At 42.1% G+C, this 23,626-nt stretch overlaps 1 protein-coding gene across 1 annotated transcript; it reads right to left on the reverse strand.

The window, feature by feature from the left end:
* Positions 1 to 171: 171 nt before the first annotated feature.
* On the reverse strand, positions 172 to 21,992 carry GCKR (glucokinase regulator; the record flags this gene model as incomplete). The annotated part of the gene is given in 20 exon segments (XM_081264402.1): positions 172 to 342; positions 1,014 to 1,148; positions 4,262 to 4,366; positions 4,368 to 4,412; positions 11,609 to 11,692; positions 11,791 to 11,888; positions 12,072 to 12,168; positions 12,534 to 12,610; positions 12,948 to 13,045; positions 13,243 to 13,341; positions 13,724 to 13,842; positions 15,179 to 15,284; positions 18,264 to 18,358; positions 19,438 to 19,491; positions 19,668 to 19,734; positions 20,083 to 20,156; positions 20,555 to 20,623; positions 21,247 to 21,315; positions 21,494 to 21,649; positions 21,918 to 21,992. Coding segments are annotated over 20 exon segments (1,878 nt in total). The 5' UTR covers positions 21,978 to 21,992.
* Positions 21,993 to 23,626: the final 1,634 nt, after the last annotated feature.

A 23,626-nucleotide genomic window follows, 5' to 3' on the forward strand; every position in this document is an offset into this window, starting at 1 on the left:
AGAGACACTGAGTCAAGAGCAAGAATTTCTCCCCTGAGAAGGAGAAAATCTTTCTCCCCACCAAGTGCTGCTGGTGCCCCTGGAAACTGGATTTCTTCCTCCTACCACATGTGCTGCTGGCACAAGTCCCCTTCAGCTGGGCTGGGTTCCCTCACACCTGAAAATGCCAGGTCACTGCAGGGCAGGCTGTAGAGACTCCAGGGGGTCTGTCCTGCGCTTCCGACCTGGCCCAGCAAGGGCGCTCCTGACAGCCTCACAGACAGAGGGAGCTGCAGCCAGGTGTGCCTGAGCCTCAGGGATGGAGCATCTGAAGAGAAGGCTCAGCAAGGCTACAGGGATTACCTGTGGGGAAGAGGCAAGGAGAAGTAAAGATAGAGAAAGTGAAGTCATCTAAGAAAGAACCCTGGAGAAGCTAGAGCATCCATCAGGCTGGATGCAAAAATAGATTGTTTTCAATACTAGAAAGTGGTAATGAGGTGGCTCAAGAGCAGAGGGAAGCCAGGTGTGGCGGCCCATGCCTGTAATCCCAGTGGCTCAGGTAGTTGAGACAAGAGGATCATAAGTTCAAGGCCAGCCTCAGCAACAACGGTGAGGTGCTAAACAATTCAGTAAGACACTGTCTCTAAATAAAATACAAAATAGGTTTGGAGATGTAGCTCAGTGGCTGAGTGCCCCTGAGTTCAATCCCCAGTACCCACCCACCCCACACAAAAAAAGAGCAGAAAGAAAACTTCATCTTAACCCAGTAAACTGTTCATCCTTCAAAATCCAGCTCAAAGACCCCACTCTTCTTCTTGACTCCCCTCCAAGCCAGAAGGGAGCATTCCTTTTTGGTATATTTTTCACACCTCTGTTATCACTTGCACTGTCATGTTCCCCATGAAGGGGAGCTCCTGGAGAGAAGGCTCAGCAGAATATCACTGAATTTTGTAAACCAAATATTAAGCAAAGTTCCTGACATACTAAAAGTACTCAGTAAGTGTTTGTTGAGTCACCAGCAGAGGGCAGGCTACCTGTTCCTTCTCCTGTGCAACCTGGATGTGGCAGGAGATGGGAGCAACCCGAATTTCATCCGAAAGAGGCTGAGGAAAGTGGATCGCTTGGAGGAGACTCTCAATGCATCGGGCCTTGGACTGCCCAGAGAACTGCTGTTGAAGAAGTGGTTAAGATCAGCGTCGGCTAGAAGACCAAGGGAACTAAGAATGGAGAGAAGAAAGAACTGGGGAATTGGGAGGCTAGGATCCTAAATATTGACTATAGAGGTTACAGGGAATTTGTCCCTTTGGGCAATCCTGAAATCCCCAAATGTAAAGAAAAACTGGGCTAAAGAAGTTGGTGGTGCATCAATGTTTATAGCAGCACAATTCACAATAGCTAAACTGTGGAGCCAACCTAGATGCCCTTCAGTGGATGAATGGATTAAAAAATGTGGCATATATACGCAATGGAATTTTACTCAGCAATAAAAGAGAATAAAATCCTGGCATTTGCAGGTAAATGGATAGCGTTGGAGAAAATAATGCTAAGTGAAGTTAGCCAATCCCAAAAAAACAAACGCCAAATGTTTTCTCTGATATAAGGAGGCTGACTCATGATGAGGTAGGGAGGGGGAACATGGATGAATAGATGAATTCTAGATAGGGAAGAGGGAAGGGAGGGAAAGGAAGGAGGCAGGGGATTAGCAAGGATGGTGGAATGTGATGGACATCATTATGCAAAATACATGTATGAAGACACGAATTGGGTGTCAACCTACTTTACAGAGATGAAAAATTGTGGTATATATGTGTAATAAGAATTGTAATGAAAAAAAGTCCATGTATAAAGACGTGAATTTGTGTGAACATACTTTATACAAATATATGAAAATTTGTGCTCTATATGTATAATAAGAATTGTAATACATTCTGCTGCCATGTATTTTAAAAAATAAAATAAAACAAAAAAGAAGTTGGTGGTGGGCCATGAGGTTGGGTTAAACTGGAATTAATGATGAATTAGTTCTGCGACGACATCCCAGCAACCCCATAGGTAGGCAATTTTAAACTGAAGTCCCTCCCTCCAGTTTCTTTCCTAATAAAATCCACCCTGCACATTGCTGTCTAGCTATCAGTAAATAATGCTTCCATTTTGTCAGTATCATTCTGTTAGTTTAGCACTGCCAGAAATAAAATGCAAGCCACATATGAATCTTTTAAGTTTTCCAATAGGTACGTTAAAAAAAAAAGAGTGAAATCATTGTTGACACATTTTATTCAACCCAACATATTAAAGTTATTTCAACCTTATAAGCAATATTAAAAACTATGAATGAGATATTTTATGATATTTTTGTAATGAATCTTTGAAATTTATTTTTTATTATTAAAAAAAATTAGTTGTAGGTGGACACAATACCTTTATTTTATTTACTTATTTTTATGTGGTGCTGAGGATTGAACCCAGGGCTTCACACGTGTTAGGCAAGTGCTCTGCCACTGAGTCACAATCCCAGCCCCATGAAATATGAGATTTATTTACAATTACAACACACCTCAATTTGAGTGTTTGATATGCAAGGCTAAAAAGTGAGGTTCAGTCCTACAAACACAATAATGTTGCATTTAATGAAAAAAATTTTTTCAGCTGGGTGCAGTGGTGCACGCCTGTAATCCCAGCAACTTGGGAGGCTGAGACAGGAGAGTTCCAAACTTGGAGACCAACTTCAGCAACTCAGCAAGGCCCTAACATTGTCTCAAAATAAAACTTACAAAAAAGGGGGTGACTGGGGATGTAGTTCAGTGGCTAAGCAACCCTGGTCTCAATTCCCAGTACCAAAAAAGAAAGAAAAATTTCACTACTTTAATTTTTATATAAAATTAAAAATTCACACTAGCCACATTTCAAATGTTCTAGAACCATATGTGGCTGCTGACCATTGTTTTGGACAGCACAGATCTACGTATATTTGGCAAGTCCAAATTCCTGAATGGCTTTAACTTTTCACAATCCCTTCTCTTCCTGCTCCTTTGTAATCCCTCATTACTATGTAAAGTTACTCTCCACTCTAGTCATATCTGTGTTCCCTACATAGCACACCTAGTCCTCCTTCTGACCCTTGGCTAATGTGTTTACTAATATGAATACAGTTCTGCCTTTCAACTATCCAAGTCAAAACCACCAAGTCTAAATCAAATATCACCTCTTCCATGAAGCCTTCTGCTTGCTACAGTGCAAACCAACCCCATCTTCTTTGAAGTTCTATTGGACTTCAGTAGGTCCATGGGTTGTTTCAGGACCCCAATGGGTGCTCATTAAATGTTGGATATATTGATTTTTTTTTCCACATTGGATTGCCAGATTTAGCAAACAGAAATATAGGATATTCAGTTGTATGTGAAATAATGGGAAAAAAATTCATATACATTCCAAATACTGCATGGAACATTTATACTTAAAAAAAAAAAAGTGTTCGTTATTTATCTGAAATTCAAATTTAATTGGTTGACCTGAATTTTTATTTGCTAAAATTGGCAACTTTACTTTCAAGGTCATCCCTCATGCTAGCTGCTCAGCATCTGTTCCTCCTCCTTCTGGAATCTGCATCTTGTTTTCCTCTGGAGAACTATGGTTTTCCCATGCTCAGGCCACAAGTTTTGTGAAGCTCACCTCCCACCCTTTCCTCCATCACCATGTTGTAGGGAAAGCACACGAATCAGGTTGGGCAGTGATTGGTTCAGGGGTGTGCAGGGGACCAAAGACAAGCCAATGAGAGCCTTCCCCCAGGCATTTGTGGGACTCACAGGACAGATGGAGTCTTTTCCTGCTGGGGTTGCTAAACTGGCAAGGATATCAGCCTGGTACTACTTATGGTCAATTTGCCACCTACTGGAGAAGATCTGTCCCAGAATGAGAGCAACAGAAGAAAGTAGAGGTAAGAGGTGAAGTTTCTCAGTCCCACCATCAGAGAATCTGGCTGCCCTAGACTGTTCCATCCATAGGAGCAATCATTTGCCTTGTTTAGTTTACACCAGTATAAATGGGGTTTGTGTTACATACTTGTAGCTGAAAGAATCTTGCCTACTAGTTTTTGTTTCACAAACAAGAACCAATGTGTGCACACACACTCGGGGGGGGGGGGGAGGGGATGCATCTGACACAAGGAGGAGGAAAGGCACAAAGCAGAAAAATCAGCCCTTACCACTACACATCTCTCTGCCTCTGCAAAATGCCTTCCAATGGCAGCCTAGGTTTTAAGTCCAGGCCCACCCCATCACTTTACCTGCAGCATGGCCAGTGCCCTCCAGAACAGCTTGGAGTTGCCAATGCGGAGGTCCAACATGTAGTTTTGTAGGATCTTCCCAAGAAGAACATGGGCCCCTGTACTCAACTGTATTCAGTATCCACTTGGTGCTTAGCTCACGCTGAAACTTCTAAAAATGGCAGACACATGGGGAAACGGAAAATTAGAAGATGGGAGAGCAGCAGGATAGAAAGGGCTGCATTACTAGACAAGAACTAAGGGTGGAAAACCAGGAACTAAAAGATAGACATCACTTGTTTAAGCAGCACAGGGTTTAAATACTAGGATAATGGGTGTAAACCAGAACATCTCAGCAAACCTAACAGCTGTACCCATTTGTGTTTTTAAACCCTGGGCAAATATTTTTTCTGAGTCCTTCCATAGTAGGTTTTGCTCTTGCCAAAAATTTCTTTTTGCTCCTTGAGTACCAGAAAAGGGAGGATATAAGTCTTGGGACTCATCCACTAAGCCACAGTTTCCCTGAAGGCAGAGATGGTGTCTAATTCTGCTCCGGAGCCCCAGACCTTTTGATAATGATTGACACATGGCTCCTAATAAATACATGTTTGTTGAAAAATGAATTTCGTTTAATCCTTACATTATCTCTACGAAATAGATATTTATTTATTTATTTATCTATCTATTTATTTATTTATTTATTTTGAGTTGGGGGACTGGGGATTGAATTCCGGGGGCACTTGACCACTGAGCCACATCCCCAGCCCTATTTTGTATTTTACTTAGAGACAGGGTCTCCCTGAGTTGCTTAGCACCTCGCTTTTGCTAAGGCTGGCTTTGAACTCTTGATTCTCCTGCCTCAGCCTCCCAAGTCGCTGGGATTACAGGTGTGCACCACTGTGCCTGGCTGGAATAGGTATTTCTATCCCATTTCTACCTATGAGGAAACTAGAAGTCAAAAATAAACTAACTTGGATAAGCTTATATGATAGTGAAACAGAATCAGGACTTAAATCCAGGTCTTGTGATTCAATGATGAAGGTATTTCCTACTTTGCCACAATTATCTCCTAGATGAATGAGAGAGTGCATGTGAAAGCATGTTGAAAATTAAAACGTATGGACAGGTACTGTGAGTATCAACTGCTATTTGACCTTAGCCCGGATATCTTGTTCACACTGTGGCCCTTATCTATTACTGCATTTGTTGTAACAGGGATCTAGCCAACATGTTGAGAGGAGTCACACAATACTAGAAGGCTGAGGAAACAAGACATCACTATGAATTTTTCTTTTTTATTCTGGAACCCCTGAAATAACTAGTCACACAAAATCCTGGAAGAGGGTATACTGTAAACACTGCCAAGGACACTGAATACAAAAACAGAAATCTGACCATTCTGACCAATCAGCACAAGGCTGGCTATTATTTAGCATTCATGCTATGGCTACATATCACACTACCCTGTAGGACAGAGGTCAGCTAACTGTGAGTTATGTTCTTAGCCATTTGCACCACTAACCATTTTTATGATTAACACAAAAACATTTTAAACTTTACATAATTTAGATATACATTCATTTAAAGTTTATAAAGTACAGTAAATCTGAATTATAACTGGGAAAATCTTTAAATAGTAATGAAGGGAGGAGTATCCCTAGTTGATAACAAACATACTATTAAGTCTCTATTATATATAATACTAGCATATCAATAGACTGACCCCTGGAACAAAACAGAAAGTCCAGAAATGGACCAATTAATATGGAAATTGAGTATGTGATACAGGTAGTATCCCAAGTCATTCAGGAAAGGATAGACTAAAATAAAGATTAATCAGGTCAACCTCAAAAAAATTAAAGATTTTTAAAACATTGTTTTAATTGTAGATGAACACAATACTTTTATTTTATTTATTTATTTTATGTGGTGCTGAGGATCAAACCCAGTGCCTCATACATGCTAGGCAAGTGTTCTACCACTGATCCACAACCTCAGCCTCCTCCCCCCAAATTAAAGATTTTTGCATGGTTAAAACCTAGAGAAAATATTTACAACATATATCATGAATAAATGGCTAATGTCTTTGGGCTGGAGTTGTAGTTCAGTGATGGAGCGCTTGCCTAGCATGTGTGAGGCACTGCATTTGAACCTCAACATCACACATAAAAAAATAAAAGGTACCTTAACAACTAAAAAAAAATATTTTTTTTTCAAAAAAAAAGCTAATGTCTTTGGGACCGGGGTTGTAGCTCAGTGGTAGAGTGCTTGCCTAGCATGCATGAGGCACTGGGTTCAATGCCCAGCACCACATAAAAATAAACAAATAAAATAAAGGTATTGTGCCCATTACAACTAAAATAATTTTTTTAAAGGCTAATGTCTTTATAAAGAACTCAAAGTCAGGTTCCAAAAAGATTAAAAGCTCACCAGAAAAAGAGGTAAAATTCATTAACATGCAATTCATAAAGGGAATAAAAAAGATTCACAAAAGTCCCTTAACCAGGTGAAAAGTGCTTAGCTTCACACATAATAAAAGAAATACAAATGAAAACTACACAGAAATGATATTTCTTAACTATCATATTGGCAAAATCTGGACAGTACTCTCTGTTATGGTTTGGATCTGAAAAGTCCCCAAATTCTTGTGTTTTGGTCCTCAGTACAGCAATATTCAGAGGAAGGGCTTTTAGAAAATGACTGGCTCATGAAGGTTCTAACCTCATCAGTGGATTAATCCATTGGGTGGATTAATAATTTGAATGAACTACTGGGAGGAGGTGAAACCGTGGGCAGGCAGTGCATGGCTGGAAGAAGCAGGTCACTAGAGGCATGCTTGGGGACTATATCTTGCCCCTGACTCTTCCCTCTGTCTCTTTATCTGATTCCCCCTGCTATGAGCTTTCCTCTGCCAAATTCTTCCACATATTTCTGCCTTGGAGCCAGTTCACCTTGGATTGAAAATTCTGAAACTGTGAGTCAAAATAAACCTTTCCTTACTTAAGTTGTTTATGTCAGGTTTTTTGGTCACAGGGATGAAAATCTGACTAACACTCTCAGAGAAGCTACATGGAAGAAGCATTGCTGGCATGAGAAGCAACATGGTACAGTCCTATAGGGGATCACTTTGCAGTATCTAACAAAATTACATATGTATTTACCCTTTGACCCAGTTCTAATACTTCTGGGAATTTATCCCCCCAAAGACTTGTAAGATTACAAAAATACATGCACATTCATTGCATCATCGTTCGCAGTAGCAAAATACTGTAAACAACCTAAATGCCCTACACAGGAGATTGGCTGGGCAAACTATTATACATGGGCACATACCAAAAAGCTAAACACCAACGAGAAAGAGAGCTTTAATTGCAATGGAATCATTTTCAGAATATCTTGTTAAGCAAAACAGGAAAGATATAAAAGATATGCCACCCTTGGCTTAAGAAAGGTTTTTGGTTGTTGTTGGTGGCGGTTTGTATTTGTTTTGCAAAAATAAACACAACAAAGAATGTTCAAATATGGATATAAACATGCCCCAGGGAACCAACCTGAATGAGCTCTAATTTTGAGCATTAAAAAGAGAAATGAATGGGGGCTGGGGTTGTGGCTCAGTGGTAGAGCACTTGCCCAGCACATACAAGGCCCTGGGTTTGATCCTTAGTACCACATAAAAATAAATAAATTAATTAAAGATATTGTATTCAACTACAACTAAAAAATAAATATTTCTTAAAAATATAAATAAATAAATAAATAAATAAATAAATAAAAGGTATTGACAGCTACAACTAAAAAATAAATAAATATTAAAAAAAAAAACAGAGAAATGATGGGCTAGGGTTGTGGTTCTGTGGCAGAGCACTTGGATAGCATGTATGAGGCACTGGGTTCGATTCTCAGCACCACATATAAATAAATAAAATAAAAACCATCAACAACCAAATAAATAATAAATAAGTTAAAAAAAAGAGAGAGAGAGAAATGAGCGGGGTGAGGTGGCACGTGCCTGTAAAGCCGGTGGCTCAGGAGGCCGAGGCAGGAAGATCTCAAGTTCAAAGCCAGCCTCAGCAAAATTGAGGTGCTAAGCAACTCAGTGAGACCCTGTCTCTAAATAAAATACAAAATAGGGTCGGAGATGTGGCTCAGTGATTGAGTGCCCCTGAGTTCAATCCCCAGTGCTCCCCACTCCAATTAAAAAAAAAAAAAAGGAGAGAAATGAGCTGGGTGAGGTGGCACACCCCTGTAATTCCAGAAATTTGGGAGGCTGAGGCAGGAAGATCACAAGTTCGAGCCTTAGTAACTTAGCAAGGCTCTAAACAATTTTAGCATGAACCTGTCTCAAAAATGAAAAGGGCTGAGGATGTGGCTCAATGGTAAAGCGCTCCTGAGTTCAATACCTGGTACCGAAATCAAAACCAAATAAAACATACACACACACACACACAAACCAACAGGTAACAACAGGAATGTATTAAGACACATTTAATGCGGGACATACCTATAATCCCAGCCTCTTGGGAGACTGAGGCAGAAGGATCCCAAGATTGAGGCCAGTCTGAGCAACTTAGCAAGACCTTGTCTCAAAATAATATAAAAAGGTCTGGGGATGTAGCTCAGTGGCCCTGAGTACCTCAACACACATGGACACACATACACATGCATTTAACAACAACAAACAAAAAATTTATGAGTCCAAAATGACACTAAACACACACAGATGGGGTGCATAGTGAAGAGAAAGTTTTCTTTACAGAACAATGCCAACCAATGAAAATACCTAGAAGGGATAGAAATAAAAAGTCACCAGTTTAAAACCACAATAGTTGGTTCAACCAAGAATCATCAGTTGATGCTAAAACTATGGGTGAAGATTGTTGACCAACAGGATGCAGAGAAATCTAATGAACATCTTCCTAACCAAATGATCAACTATAGCCTCACCAGTAAAGGGACAAACTGATATCAGTTGCTCCTGATGTGACAGGGCCCAACCCCACCTGTGGGTACTCTTATCAACTTGAATATAATGACTAAACAGCTGGGCAAATCCAAAATGAGGCATGTTCTGGAAAATACCTGAACTAGACTTCTAAAATGTTGTTGTCATAAGAATCAAAAAAGAGAAAAACTGAGGACTATTAAAGGAAACCAAAGAGACCTGATTAATAAAGGCAACGCATTATCCTTGATTGGATCCTGGAATCAGAAAATAAAAACAATACAGTGATAATTGGGGAAATTTGAATATAGCTTGGATATGAGTTAATAGAAGTGCAATAATGGTCATTTTCCTGAATGGATAATTGTGTCATATTTATATGGCAAATGTCCTTGTTCTTGGGGGACACATTCTAAAGTAACTGGGATGGCGTTCCCTCATAGCTCCAGCTATGTTTCAAACGATTCAGGGAAAAGAGATAAAGCAAATGTGGCCAGAGGAGTTAGTGAATCTAGGGAAAAGCCTGTGAGAGTGTTCATTGAGCTATTTTTTTTTTTTTTTTTAGAGAGTGAGAGAGGAGAGAGAGAGAGAATTTTTTTTTTTTTTAATATTTATTTCTTAGTTCTCGGCGGACACAACATCCCTGTTGGTATGTGGTGCTGAGGATCGAACCCGGGCCGCACGCATTCCAGGCGAGCGCGCTACCGCTTGAGCCACATCCCCAGCCCTCATTGAGCTATTCTTGCAAATTATTCTCCGAGTTTGAAATTTTCAAAATAAAAATCCGAGTGTAGTTTACATAAAAAATATTTCTACTACTAAAGATTCACAAGCCCTAATGGAAGCCTCCTTCTTTTAAACAATTCCAATCCATTTAGAAAGGTAAACTCGGGGGCTGGGGATGTGGCTCAAGCGGTAGCGCGCTCGCCTGGCATGCGTGCGGCCCGAGGTTCGATCCTCAGCACCACATACAAACAAAGATGCTGTGTCCGCCGAGAACTAAAAAATAAATAAATATTAAAAATTCTCTCACTCTCTCTTAAAAAAAAATAAATAAATATTAAAAATTCTCTCTCTCTCTCCTCTCTCACTCTCTCTTTAAAAAAAAAAAAAGAAAGGTAAACTCAACATCTAGAGAAAGATAAAAACTAACAAAGACAAAGTGGATAGATTTGAGTACAGAAAATTTTAAATAACTTATCTCCATATCAAAAACATAGAAATCAAAGAAACATAACGAGCTGGAAAACTATAAAACAGAAAAAAAAGTTACTTGGTCTATACATCTCCTTATAAATCAGAAAGAAAATAAACAACTCCTAAAAAGAATGAGAGAATATACTAGAAAGAGAGGAAGAACTAAAAGGAAAAGGATCAAATGGCCAATACATATCTTTAGATATGCAACCCAATGTTCAAAGGGTGTGAGGGAACAAGAAACTTTGCACTTTGTGTATTAGGGATTATGATGCCATCAAGGAGCCTAGATGTGTGGAGAGGTACAGAACATGAAGGAAGGCCAAGGTGACATGAGATCAATTAGAGAAGACTTTTTAGAAGACAGGCAAATCTCATAGGAGACAATGAATGTGGGAAGCATGACAAGAAGCAGAGAGGTAACAAATGCACACCACTTGCAGGAGAAGACAAAGATGTACATTAGAATGAGAACTGCTCAGGGGAAAAAAGTTTTCCACAGACTTCTTCGTCCAGTGAGGCAGCAGCCAGTTGTGTCTGGTCAAGTGGGGAAACTTCCTGAAGGAGACGGTTCAAATAATGGATGAGAGACCACATCCCTCCAGGGCAACCCTTCAAGGTCTTGGGTCTGCCCCATGGAGAGTGGGCAGATAGTGAGTGTGAAAACTAAGACCCAGCGATGTAAAATTGCTTTTTTCCTTGGGTTACACAGCAGAGCTGGACTAGCACCCAGTTTTCCTGATGTCCATTCTAAACTAAAATGCAAAGTACACAATCTGATTATTATTTCTATGATTATTATCGGTGTTTGTCCTGGATTATAATTTTTTATTATAATTTCATTATCAAGCAGGGGACCATATCAATGCAATATATATACACTAAGTCCAGCTTAGAATATCTTGCCAAAAAGCCATGCCCTAAAGGTTTTTAGATTGTGATGATAACTAGAGTATCCACAATTAACCTGTCAATTTCCGTGATAGAAGGCAGGATAAATGAGCATCTGTTAAGTAATCCTGCCCGTTTTGATTGTTCCTAGAGGGACCTGAACCCAGTAGCTCTTTGCCTTGGAAACTCTGTCTAGTGACCTGGTAACTCAAGAACTTGCCTGGCTGAATTGGCAGGGGGGCTAGATATCTCTGTCCTCCTGCTTTGGGTTTTCAATTTCTGGAATCCTTCCCTCTTTTATCCCCTCATTGTGGATATTACTTTCTCATCCCCCTTACCTGGATGAAGTTCCCTTCATATTCAAAGAACAGCAGTGGCCACGTGATACTGATGATGGAGGGAAAGAGCTTCTTCAGAGGGGTCTGAAGGTAAACAGAGAGGAGCAGGAGTGAGTAGCATGTCCAGGAAGGCCTGGCTATAACTGCCACCCAACGTCCCCTCCTCAAGGCTGGAGCCTCACCGGCAGAGACTGCCCCACAGTGCTGTGTGCCAGGGCCTGGATGTTAATGGTCTTCTCTTTCACCTGCTCCACCAGTGTCTGCACCTCCATGAGGTTGTCTAGGGGTGGGCATCAGAGTTGAAAGATGTGCTAGTCTCCTTCCTGCCACCCTGAGCTCCAGTCAGGACACTCACCCCATCCCTCCCTCTTAACAGGTGTCCTAAGATCCAGAGAAAGGACAGCTTCTCTGCTACCCTACCACTTCCAGCCCTTCACCCCTTCACTCCCACCTCCCCTCTTACCATCCAGGGTGAAAATGAAGAGCACAGTGTCAATTTCCGTGATAGAAGGCAGGATGGAAGTCAGGAAGTCCTCCTGAGAGAAGGAGAACTGGGGACCCTGGGGCAGAAGATGATGGGAGAGTCCCTTCCATGAGAACACTCTAGAGCACAAGACTGAAGAGGACTTAGAGGACATCGAGTGCAGCCCTTTGGACTACAGATGTAAAAATCAAGGTTCAAAAAGGTAGTGTTTTTGCCCAAGATGATGTAGCAAGTCAGTGGACTGGAGCCAGGTTTTAGGAAGTAAAACCAGAGCCGTCCACACCCCCCAAGCTGCCTCAAAGCCTAGTGACCTCTAATCCATATTCCCTTCTCTGGACAGTTTATCCCATCGTATTCTCACTTCCACCCTCACCTTCCCCTATTCTCCCTCCCCCTGCACACCAGTGAAATTCACAACTTCTCCAACTGTCTTCCTCTGACCTGGTTGGTGAGCTCAGCCTTCTGGTTAAACATGTCACTATGATCACCCATAAGAAAGCCACGGACATCTCGGAAATCTGGAAAGTTTAATGACAAAGAGAAGTGATGGGGTTTATAGGAAAGGAAGGCTCTAGGCTTTAGGAGCTAGGAGAAAAGCAGAAAGTGGGGTGTGGGTGAGGAGTTACCCATGTGGGAGGCCATAGTCATGAGCAGAGGTGGGAGTTGAGAGATCAGGGACTGAGATGGGATGGAAAGGACGAATAATTTGATTGAAATGCCTATTTAGGTAGGGCAGGATGGACACTGAGGAACCTCTGTGAGATCCTCCATGGGTTGGCAGGAAAATATCTGGATAGTGGACAAATTAGTTGGAGTCAGGTGGAATCAGGAAGAATATTGGGACTGGGAACCCACCAGCGCCAAAAGTGTGGATGCACTCTACTCCATCCATGATGGCAATGATGCCAAGGGTCTGCCAGCCAACCAAATGCACTCGGCCTTTTTTCTCCAGGCTGACAATGCATCAGAGATCAGGACATGAGTGATCACCAGAGGTCAGAAATACATATGGAAGAGCATAGGCGTAAACAAACAAGAGTCAACCATGACCCTTCGGGTAGATCCATTCACCTCCCTATGTTAGCATATCTCACAGATCCCTACTCTCCCCTGCTCCTAGGATGACCCTTCCAAACACAAATCCAAATACCTGGTGCTGACTTGCTTCATCAGGGTGGCAATCTTGGAGCTCTGACTGTAGGTCACCTGATGAGCCCGCTCAAATGTCCGGAGGATTTCCAGGAGGCATCTAGAAGAAAAGTCAACAGTTCCCAGGAGGGCCCAACATCTCAGAAATTTAGGTACTCCCCACCCCATCTAGGGAAAGGCACAATTCTCATAAAACTAAAGCTGCTGGTCCATGGTGAGGTGGGCACAAAACTAAAGAGCAGAGAGAGGAGTAAGGGCATCAAGAGAGCTTTTGGGGAGGATGGGATCAGAGAGTAGATGAGAAAGTAAGTGAACCATCTGGGAGATAGACTAGAGACTAGGGAAGGAGGCCATAATGGGATGGTCTCCAGCCCGTATGACCTGGATCATGCCCAAGTTAATAACCTCTGGACCTGGTCCTCCCATTTCCCCCTCCACCATCCAGCTGACTGTGATCTATCTCTTGCCCAGATCCTTCATACCTTTGAGATGCCGCAATGCCACAGTCCACAGTCTTATGAGCTGCTAACAACAGGGTTTCCAGCAAGATCTTGGTGGCACTTCCGCCTTTCATCCGGGAGGAACCGCTGAGACCCTCAGGCTGAGGAGGCAATGATACTCAGAAGGGATTGATAGAGGAAGGAACCTGGAGTCCACCAGTTAGTGACCCTGGACACAGAATATGGTTGGTGATCTCTGGGCATGGAATGTGGTTGGTGACCCTTGGGCATGAACTCTGGTAGGTGACCCCTGGATATGTACCCGGGTTAATGACTTTGGGCATACACTCTGGTTAGTGACCCCTGGGCATGTATCTTGGTTTGAACCTTGGGCATATACTCTGGTTAGTGACTTCTGAGCATGTATCCTGGTTAAAGACCTTGGGGATGCACTCTGGTTAGTGTCCCTGAACATGCTTTCAATAGTGGTGGCTTCCAGTGTGTTGTGGAGAGGAATGCTTGGGTAGGCTTAACTGAAATAAAGAGGGAAAAGGCTATCTCTGGTCATCCTTGTGGTGCTTCAGGATTCTCAGGGAGGAGGTCTCTTCTGAATTGAGTCAAGGGTTTTTTCAGAGAGTGTTTTTTTCTGAAACTTTCTCCCCACTTTAATACTAATAATACTTTCAGCAAAGTTTTTAGCAGAGCAAAGCTAATACTCAACTACCATGTTTTGTGGTAGTTTGTCAACCCAAATGTCATAGTTCCCATGCTTTGGACAAACCCATGAAGCAGCCATTGCAATAGTACCGATTTGTAACACAGCATTCCAAAAACTACAGCAAAGATAATTTAAAAAGAAGTGATTGAGAAAAGAAGATTGAGAGCCTGTAGAGTGGAGGAAAGAGATGAGCATGGAAGAGAGAAGGTGGTGGAAAGCTTCTGTGGTATGGAATTTCCTCTTCTTATCTCACACAAGGAAGATCAAGGAGAATGTCATAAATGTGCCCACCACAGGCAGAGGGAGGCAATGGCAAGGCTTTGGCTAAGGCCAGAATAAGGGTAGATGGTACCAGTAAGATGCATCCGCAACCCAGAAAAGAGGAAAACAAAAATTAAATAGGAGCCCAGAGGCTAAGGCCTGCTACATCCTGGAGAGGATGCAGAAAGACAGGAATGGAACAGCATCCCATATTTGAAATTTAAATATATGAAAGAGTCTAAATGAGACAACAATGGCTAGACCAGGCTGTCTATACCCAGATGGAAAAAAGCTACCCTAGATCACTAAAGTGTTTAATAGTTATTGATTTGAGAATCAGAGTTGGAATAAAGATAAAACACTTCAAAATGAAAATAGGATTTCATTTAAAATATGCTAGATGACACACAATACCTCAGGAATTTGAGCAAGATGAACTGAACCACAAATCAGAGGCCCTAAGCAGCAATTCCCAGATGCTTGAGGGAGGGCATAGAAAAAGGAGAGAGAGGCCGTACCCCTATGGCAGGATTCAGCACAAAAGCTTCCTGTTTCTCTTGCATTTTCTGCATCCGCTCTGCTACTTGCCGGAATGTTGAACTCCAGTCTTCAATGGGGTCATTTCTGGAGTCCAGAGAGACACAGAGGTAGAAGAATTGTCTGTGAGGATCCAAAGGCAGGACTTCCATTGGGAGTCAGGGTCAATGACCACATTAAGATTGCAGTCAGAGGTCAACAACTTTGTAGAGAGATATGCTTTGGAGCTCATGGGGTAGTGTGTCCTTGAACCCCAAGGATAGGATTAATAATACTTTCAGCAAAGTTTTTAGCAGAGCAAAGCTAATACTCAAGTTTAAAGTTCTAGCAGGAGACAAGAACCTTATATCCTGGCCCTAGCATCAGCCCCACTGCCATAAGCCCCACAGCCATGGCCACCCTAACCTTGCTCTCTGTGGCCCACTAGGGGAATGCCCATCGCCAAATGTCAGAATTGCCTTCTATCTTAGGGTCCTTTAGCAGCCCTTCCCATTGCTGGAAATACATTCTGGAAATCCTTCCAAGGGAGGAGGGAGGGATAAGTCCATAGTGAGGGAACCAAGCTACAAGATACTATTTGTTTGTTTGTTTGTTTTTTGGGGGGTGCTAGGAATTTATACCCAGGGCTGCTTAAGCACTAAGCCATATCTCCAAACCCCCACCACCACCTTTTCTTTTTCTTTTCTTTCTTTCTTTCTTTCTTTCTTTCTTTCTTTCTTTCTTTCTTTCTTTCTTTCTTTCTTTCTTTCTTTTGATGGTGCTGAGGATTTGCACATGTGAGGCAAGCACCCTACCAACTGAGCTATATCCCCAGCCCTCCAGCTATTTTTTATTATTTTTTGTTTTGCAATAGGACCTTGCTAGTTGCTTAGGGCCTTGAAAAATTGCTGACGCTGGCCTTGAACTTGAGATCCTTCTGCTTCAGCCTCTGGAGTTGCTGGGATTACAGGTGTGTGCCAATAAGACTGTAATTTTGTTCTTTGGGTTTTTTTTTTGTTTGTTTGTTTGTTTTGGAGACAGAGTCAGGCTAGGTTTGAACTTATGATTCTCCAGCCAAACCAAGACACTGGGGTAGAAGACAAGCAACACCATGCTTGGCTAGCTGCAAGATATGAAGCATACATAGCACCTGACAATTGGCAGGCATTCCTTGAATAAATTAATCAAGAACAAAGCAATGTGTTAATGAGATAAGAGAGCTACAGGCTTGTTATCTGCTTAGTTACAAATCATAGAATGTCAAAGAATGAGTATCTCCTGTATTTGCTTGCTAGGGAACAATTTGTGAATCACCTACTGTGACAGGACCTTAAAAAGTCACTTCTGCACATCGCATCCCTAACTTCCCCTTATCAATCCCTGCAAAGATTCCCTCCCTTCTTGAACTATTTTGATATATTTTTTCTTTTGTATAACTCCTCTTCTTCTCCTTCTCTCCTTCTCTCCTCCTCTCCTTCTCTTCTTTTCATTTTTTTTTTGTACCAGGGATTAAACCCAGGGACTTTTGTAAATTGCTTAGGGTTTTAGGGTCTTGCTAAATTGCTGAGGCTGGCTTTGAACTTGCGATCCTCCTGTCTCTGGCAGCTGTTTTGTGACTTCTAAAGCAGACAAATTTTGCGTATTTCATATCCATTGCATAAAGTTATTTCTTATTAATCATTTATCCTCAGGCTATTTCTAAAACTTCCTAGAACCTTTAAGAAAGAGGAGACTTAAGCAAAGAAGTGAAATAATGTCTATATCGTGTGGTTTAAAATTCAAACTCCTAGACTTGGGCTGGATATTGAAATCACCAGGGGAGTTTTGTTTTTAATAATTATCCGTTTCTGGATATCATATTCACCCTCAGATTCAGAACCAATAGTTCTGGAGCAGAACCCAAAAATCAGTATATTTTAAAAGCTTCTCAGATGACTCTGAAGATCAGCCAAGTTTGGGAGTCACTGATTTAAGGAACAACTGGAAGATCTCCACGCCTACATTGTTTGAAATTCTTCATTTCACTTAGTCACAGGACCTGAAATTAGCATCCACTGCAGCAGATATATTTTTGGTGAAGGAGAGTCCTCCATGAAAAGGATCAGGGTTAGGAGTATCTCAGACTCATTTACACCTTTTGTAGGAATTATACTACGAATCTAGAGTCTGAAACTTGGAAAAATACCTCCAAAAGTACCCAACTCATTTGCCTCCCCAAGATCACCACAAAACATGCAAAGCTGCTCTAAAATAATCAAAAAGCCAATGTTGTGATCCTTTCAGTGACAGGAAGCCCTCAGTCATATCGGGTGGCCCACTCCATGAGTTTATTTAGCAGATTCCTCTAAAACTGGCTGTACAGTGGAATCTCCATGGACACTTTTTAAAATGGACATTTTGGGGCTTTACCTCCAAATCAATAAAATCAGATCTCTAACACAAGGGGCTAAGAATTTTCTTCCCTCTTATTTGTTATTACCCAGGCACCCTAAGTATAGAACCACATCTGCACACTATTGGTTAACTTTCTCTGATATCAGACAAAATGGGAGGGAGGTTGTTTGACAGCACAGGGCTCTCAGGGAAAGAAGAGGGGGGTGGATTTGAACAGCCAGAGGGGAACAAAAGGGTGCCTGGAATGATGAGAGATATTGGGAATGCAAATAAGAGAGCTGAATAAACAGGAGTAGGTGCCACTTGGCATCTGCTACTTTGAAAAGACCCTTGGTGCTCACCCTAAATAAAAGCACAGATCTTTGTGGTATGCATTCTCCTCACCCCAATTTTTCTGCTCACCCTTGTTTTCCTTAACTCTTCAATCCTTCTTTTGAATGTATGCCAACTTGTGTATTTGTTATGTAACCTTTGTAAACTGCCTTCAATCCTCTCTGAAACCAGGGGAGAATAATTCAATCAACCAATCAAAAAAAACTTCATAAACTTAGGGGTACCCCATATTTACTTTAGTATTCTGAGATTTGGCAAACAAAACTATTCCATCTGTCCTCCTTTTGTGATTGTACTATAGACTTTGGCATGTCGGCCCCAACCTCCCCCAGGGCTGGCCAGTCATTACAAAAGGCTCACCTGGCCATGCTCACTGGATTGAAACCAACCAGGACAGGCAAGAAGACATCTGTGTTGTCCATGCAGTAATCCATCTGGCCTGCCACAAAGGGAGCCTGATGGTGGTGAGAGAGGAGGACATGAGGAGGGGGTTACTCTGAGTGTTGCTCCAAGGCCCCTGTGCATCAGAATCCCCCAGAATGCTTGTTCAAAAGGGAGATTCCTAGCGATTAAGAGGATCCTAAATTGGGGGCTAGGGATGTAGCTCAGTGATAGGGTGCTTGCCTAGCATGCACAAGGCCCTGGGTTTAATCCCTAGCATCACAAAAAGAAAAAAATTTAAATTTAAAGCAGAGGCACATTTTTAACAGATACCCTAAGGATCCTACATTTTTAGTAAGTTTTTCTAAGGAAATTTTCTATTCTGTAAAGTTTGGAAATTACTGAACTAAACTGCAAGCTTCTGGAAATCAGTATCCTCTTCTCCTTGTATGCCTTCCTCCATGGCATGCACTGCTGGGATCTAGATTTCTGCTCACTGAATTCTCTCTGATTGAGAGCTGTGGAGTTGACAGGAACCTTGGGGTCCCTAGTTCAGTGCTTCTCAAACAAACTATTTGAGAATCTTGTTAAATGCAGATTTGGACTCAGTGGGTCTAGGCTTGAATCTGAGATCCTGAATTTTTTAACAAATTCCAGGTGATGATGTTGGTGGTGCAAGGACTAAAGTTCATGTAGCAAAGGACTAGCCCAAGGGACATATTTTTCTGAAAAGAGCCAGGGAATAAATACTTTAGGCTATGTGGGCCCTATGATCTCTGTCCAACTAGTCGTCCCTAGTGCTATAGCACAAAAGAGGCTGTAAACTATATGAAAACACAAGTGGCTATGTGCCAGTTAAACTGTTTACAAAAACAGGCAGCCAGTTAGATTGGCTGCCAGCATAGTTTGCTGACCCCTGGACTAGTCCATATATTTTGATTGATGATGGATCAATACACAGTTATTCTGAGATAGGATCTCTTTTCCCTCTTCCCACATTCATACAACTGGATCTAAATTAGTAAAACTAATTAAAATTCCTTGTGCAAATTTTCTGTTTTCTAGCACCCACATTGTCTACCTTCCATACTATTCCATTCTCATCCCTTTTCTTCTTGTAAAATTGATCCACTCAACCTGCCTTCACACTTACAGAGAGTCCCACTGAAATGCCAATGACGATCACCCTTTTTTTCCCAGCAGTCACCTAGGGCAGGCAGGAAGATGAGCAAGTTAAATAACTGGGAGGACTCCTGGGCCCACCCAATAATAATATTAGTTATCGGGGCCAGGACAGACTTGATCTGAATGTTGGGGCTTTTATGTCCCCATGAGAAGGAACAGACAGAGGTCTCTGGTTGAATATTAGTAGGAAGCACAGACCTTCTTCAGTTCCTCAATCCCGTGTAGGGCACTGTCTTCTGTCCTTTCCCTAGAGGCCACCACAGACCTATAAGGGCAGACTTAAGGTCAGAGGCACTGGTTGTAAAGCAGAAGTCTATGGCTTATTTAGGGCAAGTTATGCTGAGAGAAGGGAATGAAGGAAAACAATCATTGAATGAACACCTACTGTTTATTGGGCACCATGATAGACACTCCATAGAGTTGAAACACTCAAATACCTACAAAGGCCAGTCAGGTAACCTAAGTATGTAAAGTAGGCCAAAAGTAAGGCGATAAAGAATGCTGGGGACTGAGGTATTTTGGAAATAATCTTTGTCTAAAGTCATTCAAATTCAGGTTCTAAAATAACACATATTCAGGCCAAATGAAACATTTATAGGCCAAAGTGACTTACCTGTCACCCCCTGCAATGAGGTAGGTATAAAGAGGTTTTTGTCCTAGACCTTTCATTAGCTGGTTAAAGGAGACCTGTCAACAGGGAGAATATGTGAAGAAGTAAAGACAGTGAAGGAACAAGTAACTTGGACTTTCAACTCCTAGAGGGTAAAAACTGTATAATTATCTCTTAGGCCAGTGCTTAGCTCATTCCTACTTGGAATCTGCCAGTTAAAGATGCTAGTTGGAGATGATTATTTAGGGATGCATGGGATGTAGAGACATTACCAATAGAATGGTGGGTCTCCAATGGGCTCAGGAGAAATCGGACTCCATGGTGGGATCTAACTTTTGGAGGAGAGAGTGAGGCATGCAGCCCAAGTCTAATGAAGGGTCCACCTAGAAACTTAGCTATGATGACCTTCATGGACCTGGGGGATCATCTGCAGAAGGGAGAGAGAGGAAAGAAAACTGGGGAACAGGGTACTCACTGACATGAGGAATGCCATCCGGCCAGAGGTGCCCCCTCCACTAAGTACCACCAGCGCCTCCTCTGGCTCCTGAGGAAGGAAAGATATCTAGATTGCCAGGACCCAGCTGGAATATAGGGAAGCACTTTCTTTTCTTTGTCATTAATGGAAGAGGACTTCAAGGGACTCCTTATCCCTCCTTGCATCACAAAACTGAACACAACATTGGCTATGTGGTGTAGTCAAAAGAACACTGGATTGGAGAAAGAAACTTCAGTTTGACTCCCATCTCTGACATAGCTATTTATTCAGTCCCTAATTTATTCTAGAAGGGGCTGAGAGCAGCTTTGTCATTCAAATAAAAACTTAAAAGCAGTATTATCCAATAATTATTAGCATTTGGGCAAACTACTGTGATTATTCTAAGTCTTTTCTTTTTCATCTGAAAGTAAACAGACAGTAACACCAACTTCACAAGTCTTTGTGTGGATAATGGATGTGAAAGTGCAGGGTCAATTATAAAGTATTATGCAGTTAATAGTTATTATTATTATTATTATTATTATTATTGATTAATAAGATTACAATAAGGATCCAAGAGGGAGGACTGAAAGAATGGACAACTAAGATCCATAAAATAAGAAATGGAGACCAAAGAAAGAGAAAGAGGGAAACAGAATAGCGTAGGCAGGGAACAAACAAATCATCAGTACCTTCAGCACATCCTGAACTTTCTCAGCCACTTGCACCATGGTGGTCAGAACTGATTCACTGTATAGTCTCTACAGGGATGAGGCAGGAATCAGAAGCCAAGAAAGGGAGGTCAGTGGATCAGGATGGAAGAAGAGAGGGTTCTCGGGGTTTCCAAAATCAGGAGCCATTGTCTGGGAGGGCAGAGGCTGAGAGGGGGCTGGGGTTAGCATCTTTATCAACTGTGTCCAGGGGCTGGGGCTGGGTCACCTGGTATGTGGGCATGGCTTGCCCCTCCTCCTGGAAGATCTCAGCATCACACTGCCCCAGCAATCGAACAATTTTCTCGGCATCTGCTTTGTCTAAGTCCCTGGTCAGTGGGTTTGACTTCTCTGTGATTGGCACAGCTGCCTCATACCCAGACAACTAGAGAGGAAGGGGATAAGGATGGGGCAGGAAGCCAATGCCTCCTTCACGCCTGCTGCGCTGGAGGTAGGAGTAGCGGCAGACAGTGTTTGAACCACACACACACACCCAATACTCACACACCAGGACCTTAGCCTTCTCTTGATTATTTGAGCCTATTAGGGAAGGAAGATCAGGAGGGAAAATAGGAAGGAAAAAGGAGTGGGCAGAAACCCAGGATGGAAGGAAAGGAGTCAGTGCAGAAGACCAATATCAAGAAGGGTCTTACCTCCCACTCGCCAGGCTCTGGGGTCTCAATCACGTGTTGAAACCGTTTTGTGCCTGGCATGGTCCTATAATATGGACACACTGTTCTGCCTGCCTCTTCAGCCACACAAACCCCTCTGGTCACAATGACTCTGCTTCCAATTGGCAGGGCTTTATCTGAGCCACAGAGATGATTAACCCAAGAACCCTGGCCTCTCTGAGCACCTCCCCCAGCATCTCTGGCTACACCACTCTTTCCTGGTTACTAGGCTCTCAGCACTCTGGGGGAGCTTCTGGGGTCCTCTTTGTATGCACCCAAAACTTGCCAGCCCCTTCTATATTTTCAGAAGAGGAAGAGCAGAGGTTCATTACTCTTGCCCTTTAGATACAATGCTCTCTTCTTTGGAAGACCTCAAGCTTGGGAGAGCAGGACAATACCCAGTCCAGAGAGAATCTCTGGGCAATCTCTGGATGCCCCAAGAGGCCAGAGGTCAGGGTCCTTGGATCAGCAGAAGTCAGAGGACCTGGACCATGGCTTGATCACATGCTCAGCACTCTGTTGTTCTTTCCTGCTCTACTGGCCCATTTTTACCTCTCCTCTCAGAAAGGAAAGCAACAGAAGCTTCAGAGCCCCAGGTGTGCACAAACTGAGTATGGGGGGGGGGGGAATGCTACAGAAATAGAAATACTGCAACGAGAACAAAAGACTCTGCCCTAAATACAATGTTATCCAACATTTATTTACTCTGAGCCATGCACTTTTTACATACAGTATCTCATTGAATATATCAACACTAATAAATCAATATTAAGCCAGGCATGGTGGTGCATGCCTGTAATCCCAGTGGCTCTGAAGGCTGAAGTAGGAGGATCACAAATTGGAGACCAGCTTTGGCAACTTAGCAGGACCCTGTCAAAAAGTATGGGGGGAGGCTGGGGGAGCTGGGGTGTAGTTTAGTGGTGTAGTGTCCCTGGCTTCAATCACCAGGACTGGGAAAAGGAAAAAAAAAAAGGTCAATATTGTTTGACATCCCTTGTTTTTCAAATCGTGGAACAGACTCAGAGAAGTTCAGTTAGCAGTTAGTTGCTTAAAATCACACAGTTGGCTGAACTGATACACCTAAAATCTCCAGATATTATACTAGGCCAAAGCGTGAAATAATTTAGGGACTTTCATTTCCTGAATGAATGAAACAACTAACAGGGTGCAAATCAAAAATAAACACTCACATAGTATTATAAGATTTAGAGAGATCTTTCCCCAATATTGTCTCATTTGATCCTCACAACAACCCCATTAGGTTTCATATGCTTTGCTTTATATGTGGAAAAACTAAGATGCAGATTAACCAATTTCTCTAAAACCACACAGAAAGTGGCAGAACTAAGAGCAGGAAGATTTGAGAGAGAAGACAGAGACAGAGAAGACAGAGACAAGAGATAGCCAGCCAGCCATAAGTCTTTGCTCTTTACTTCTCCCTCTAAGACCAGCACTCTTAACAATCTCTTCATCTCTGGGTCTTAACATAATGCCAAACACATAGGAGATACTTCGTAAATATTTGCCGAATAAATGAAAGAATGAATGAGAAAGCGAAGGGAATCAAATAATATTATGAATGAGACTTAAAAAGCTGACGCAGTCTACAAGTAATAGATTGTTGAAACAATTATCTCCATCACTCCTCTTCTCAGTCCCCGCCCGCACCGGAGGTGGAATCCCTCCTCCCA

The sequence above is a fragment of the Spermophilus citellus genome (genome assembly GCF_964194105.1).
Source record: "Spermophilus citellus genome assembly, chromosome: 13".
NCBI lineage: Eukaryota > Metazoa > Chordata > Mammalia > Rodentia > Sciuridae > Spermophilus > Spermophilus citellus.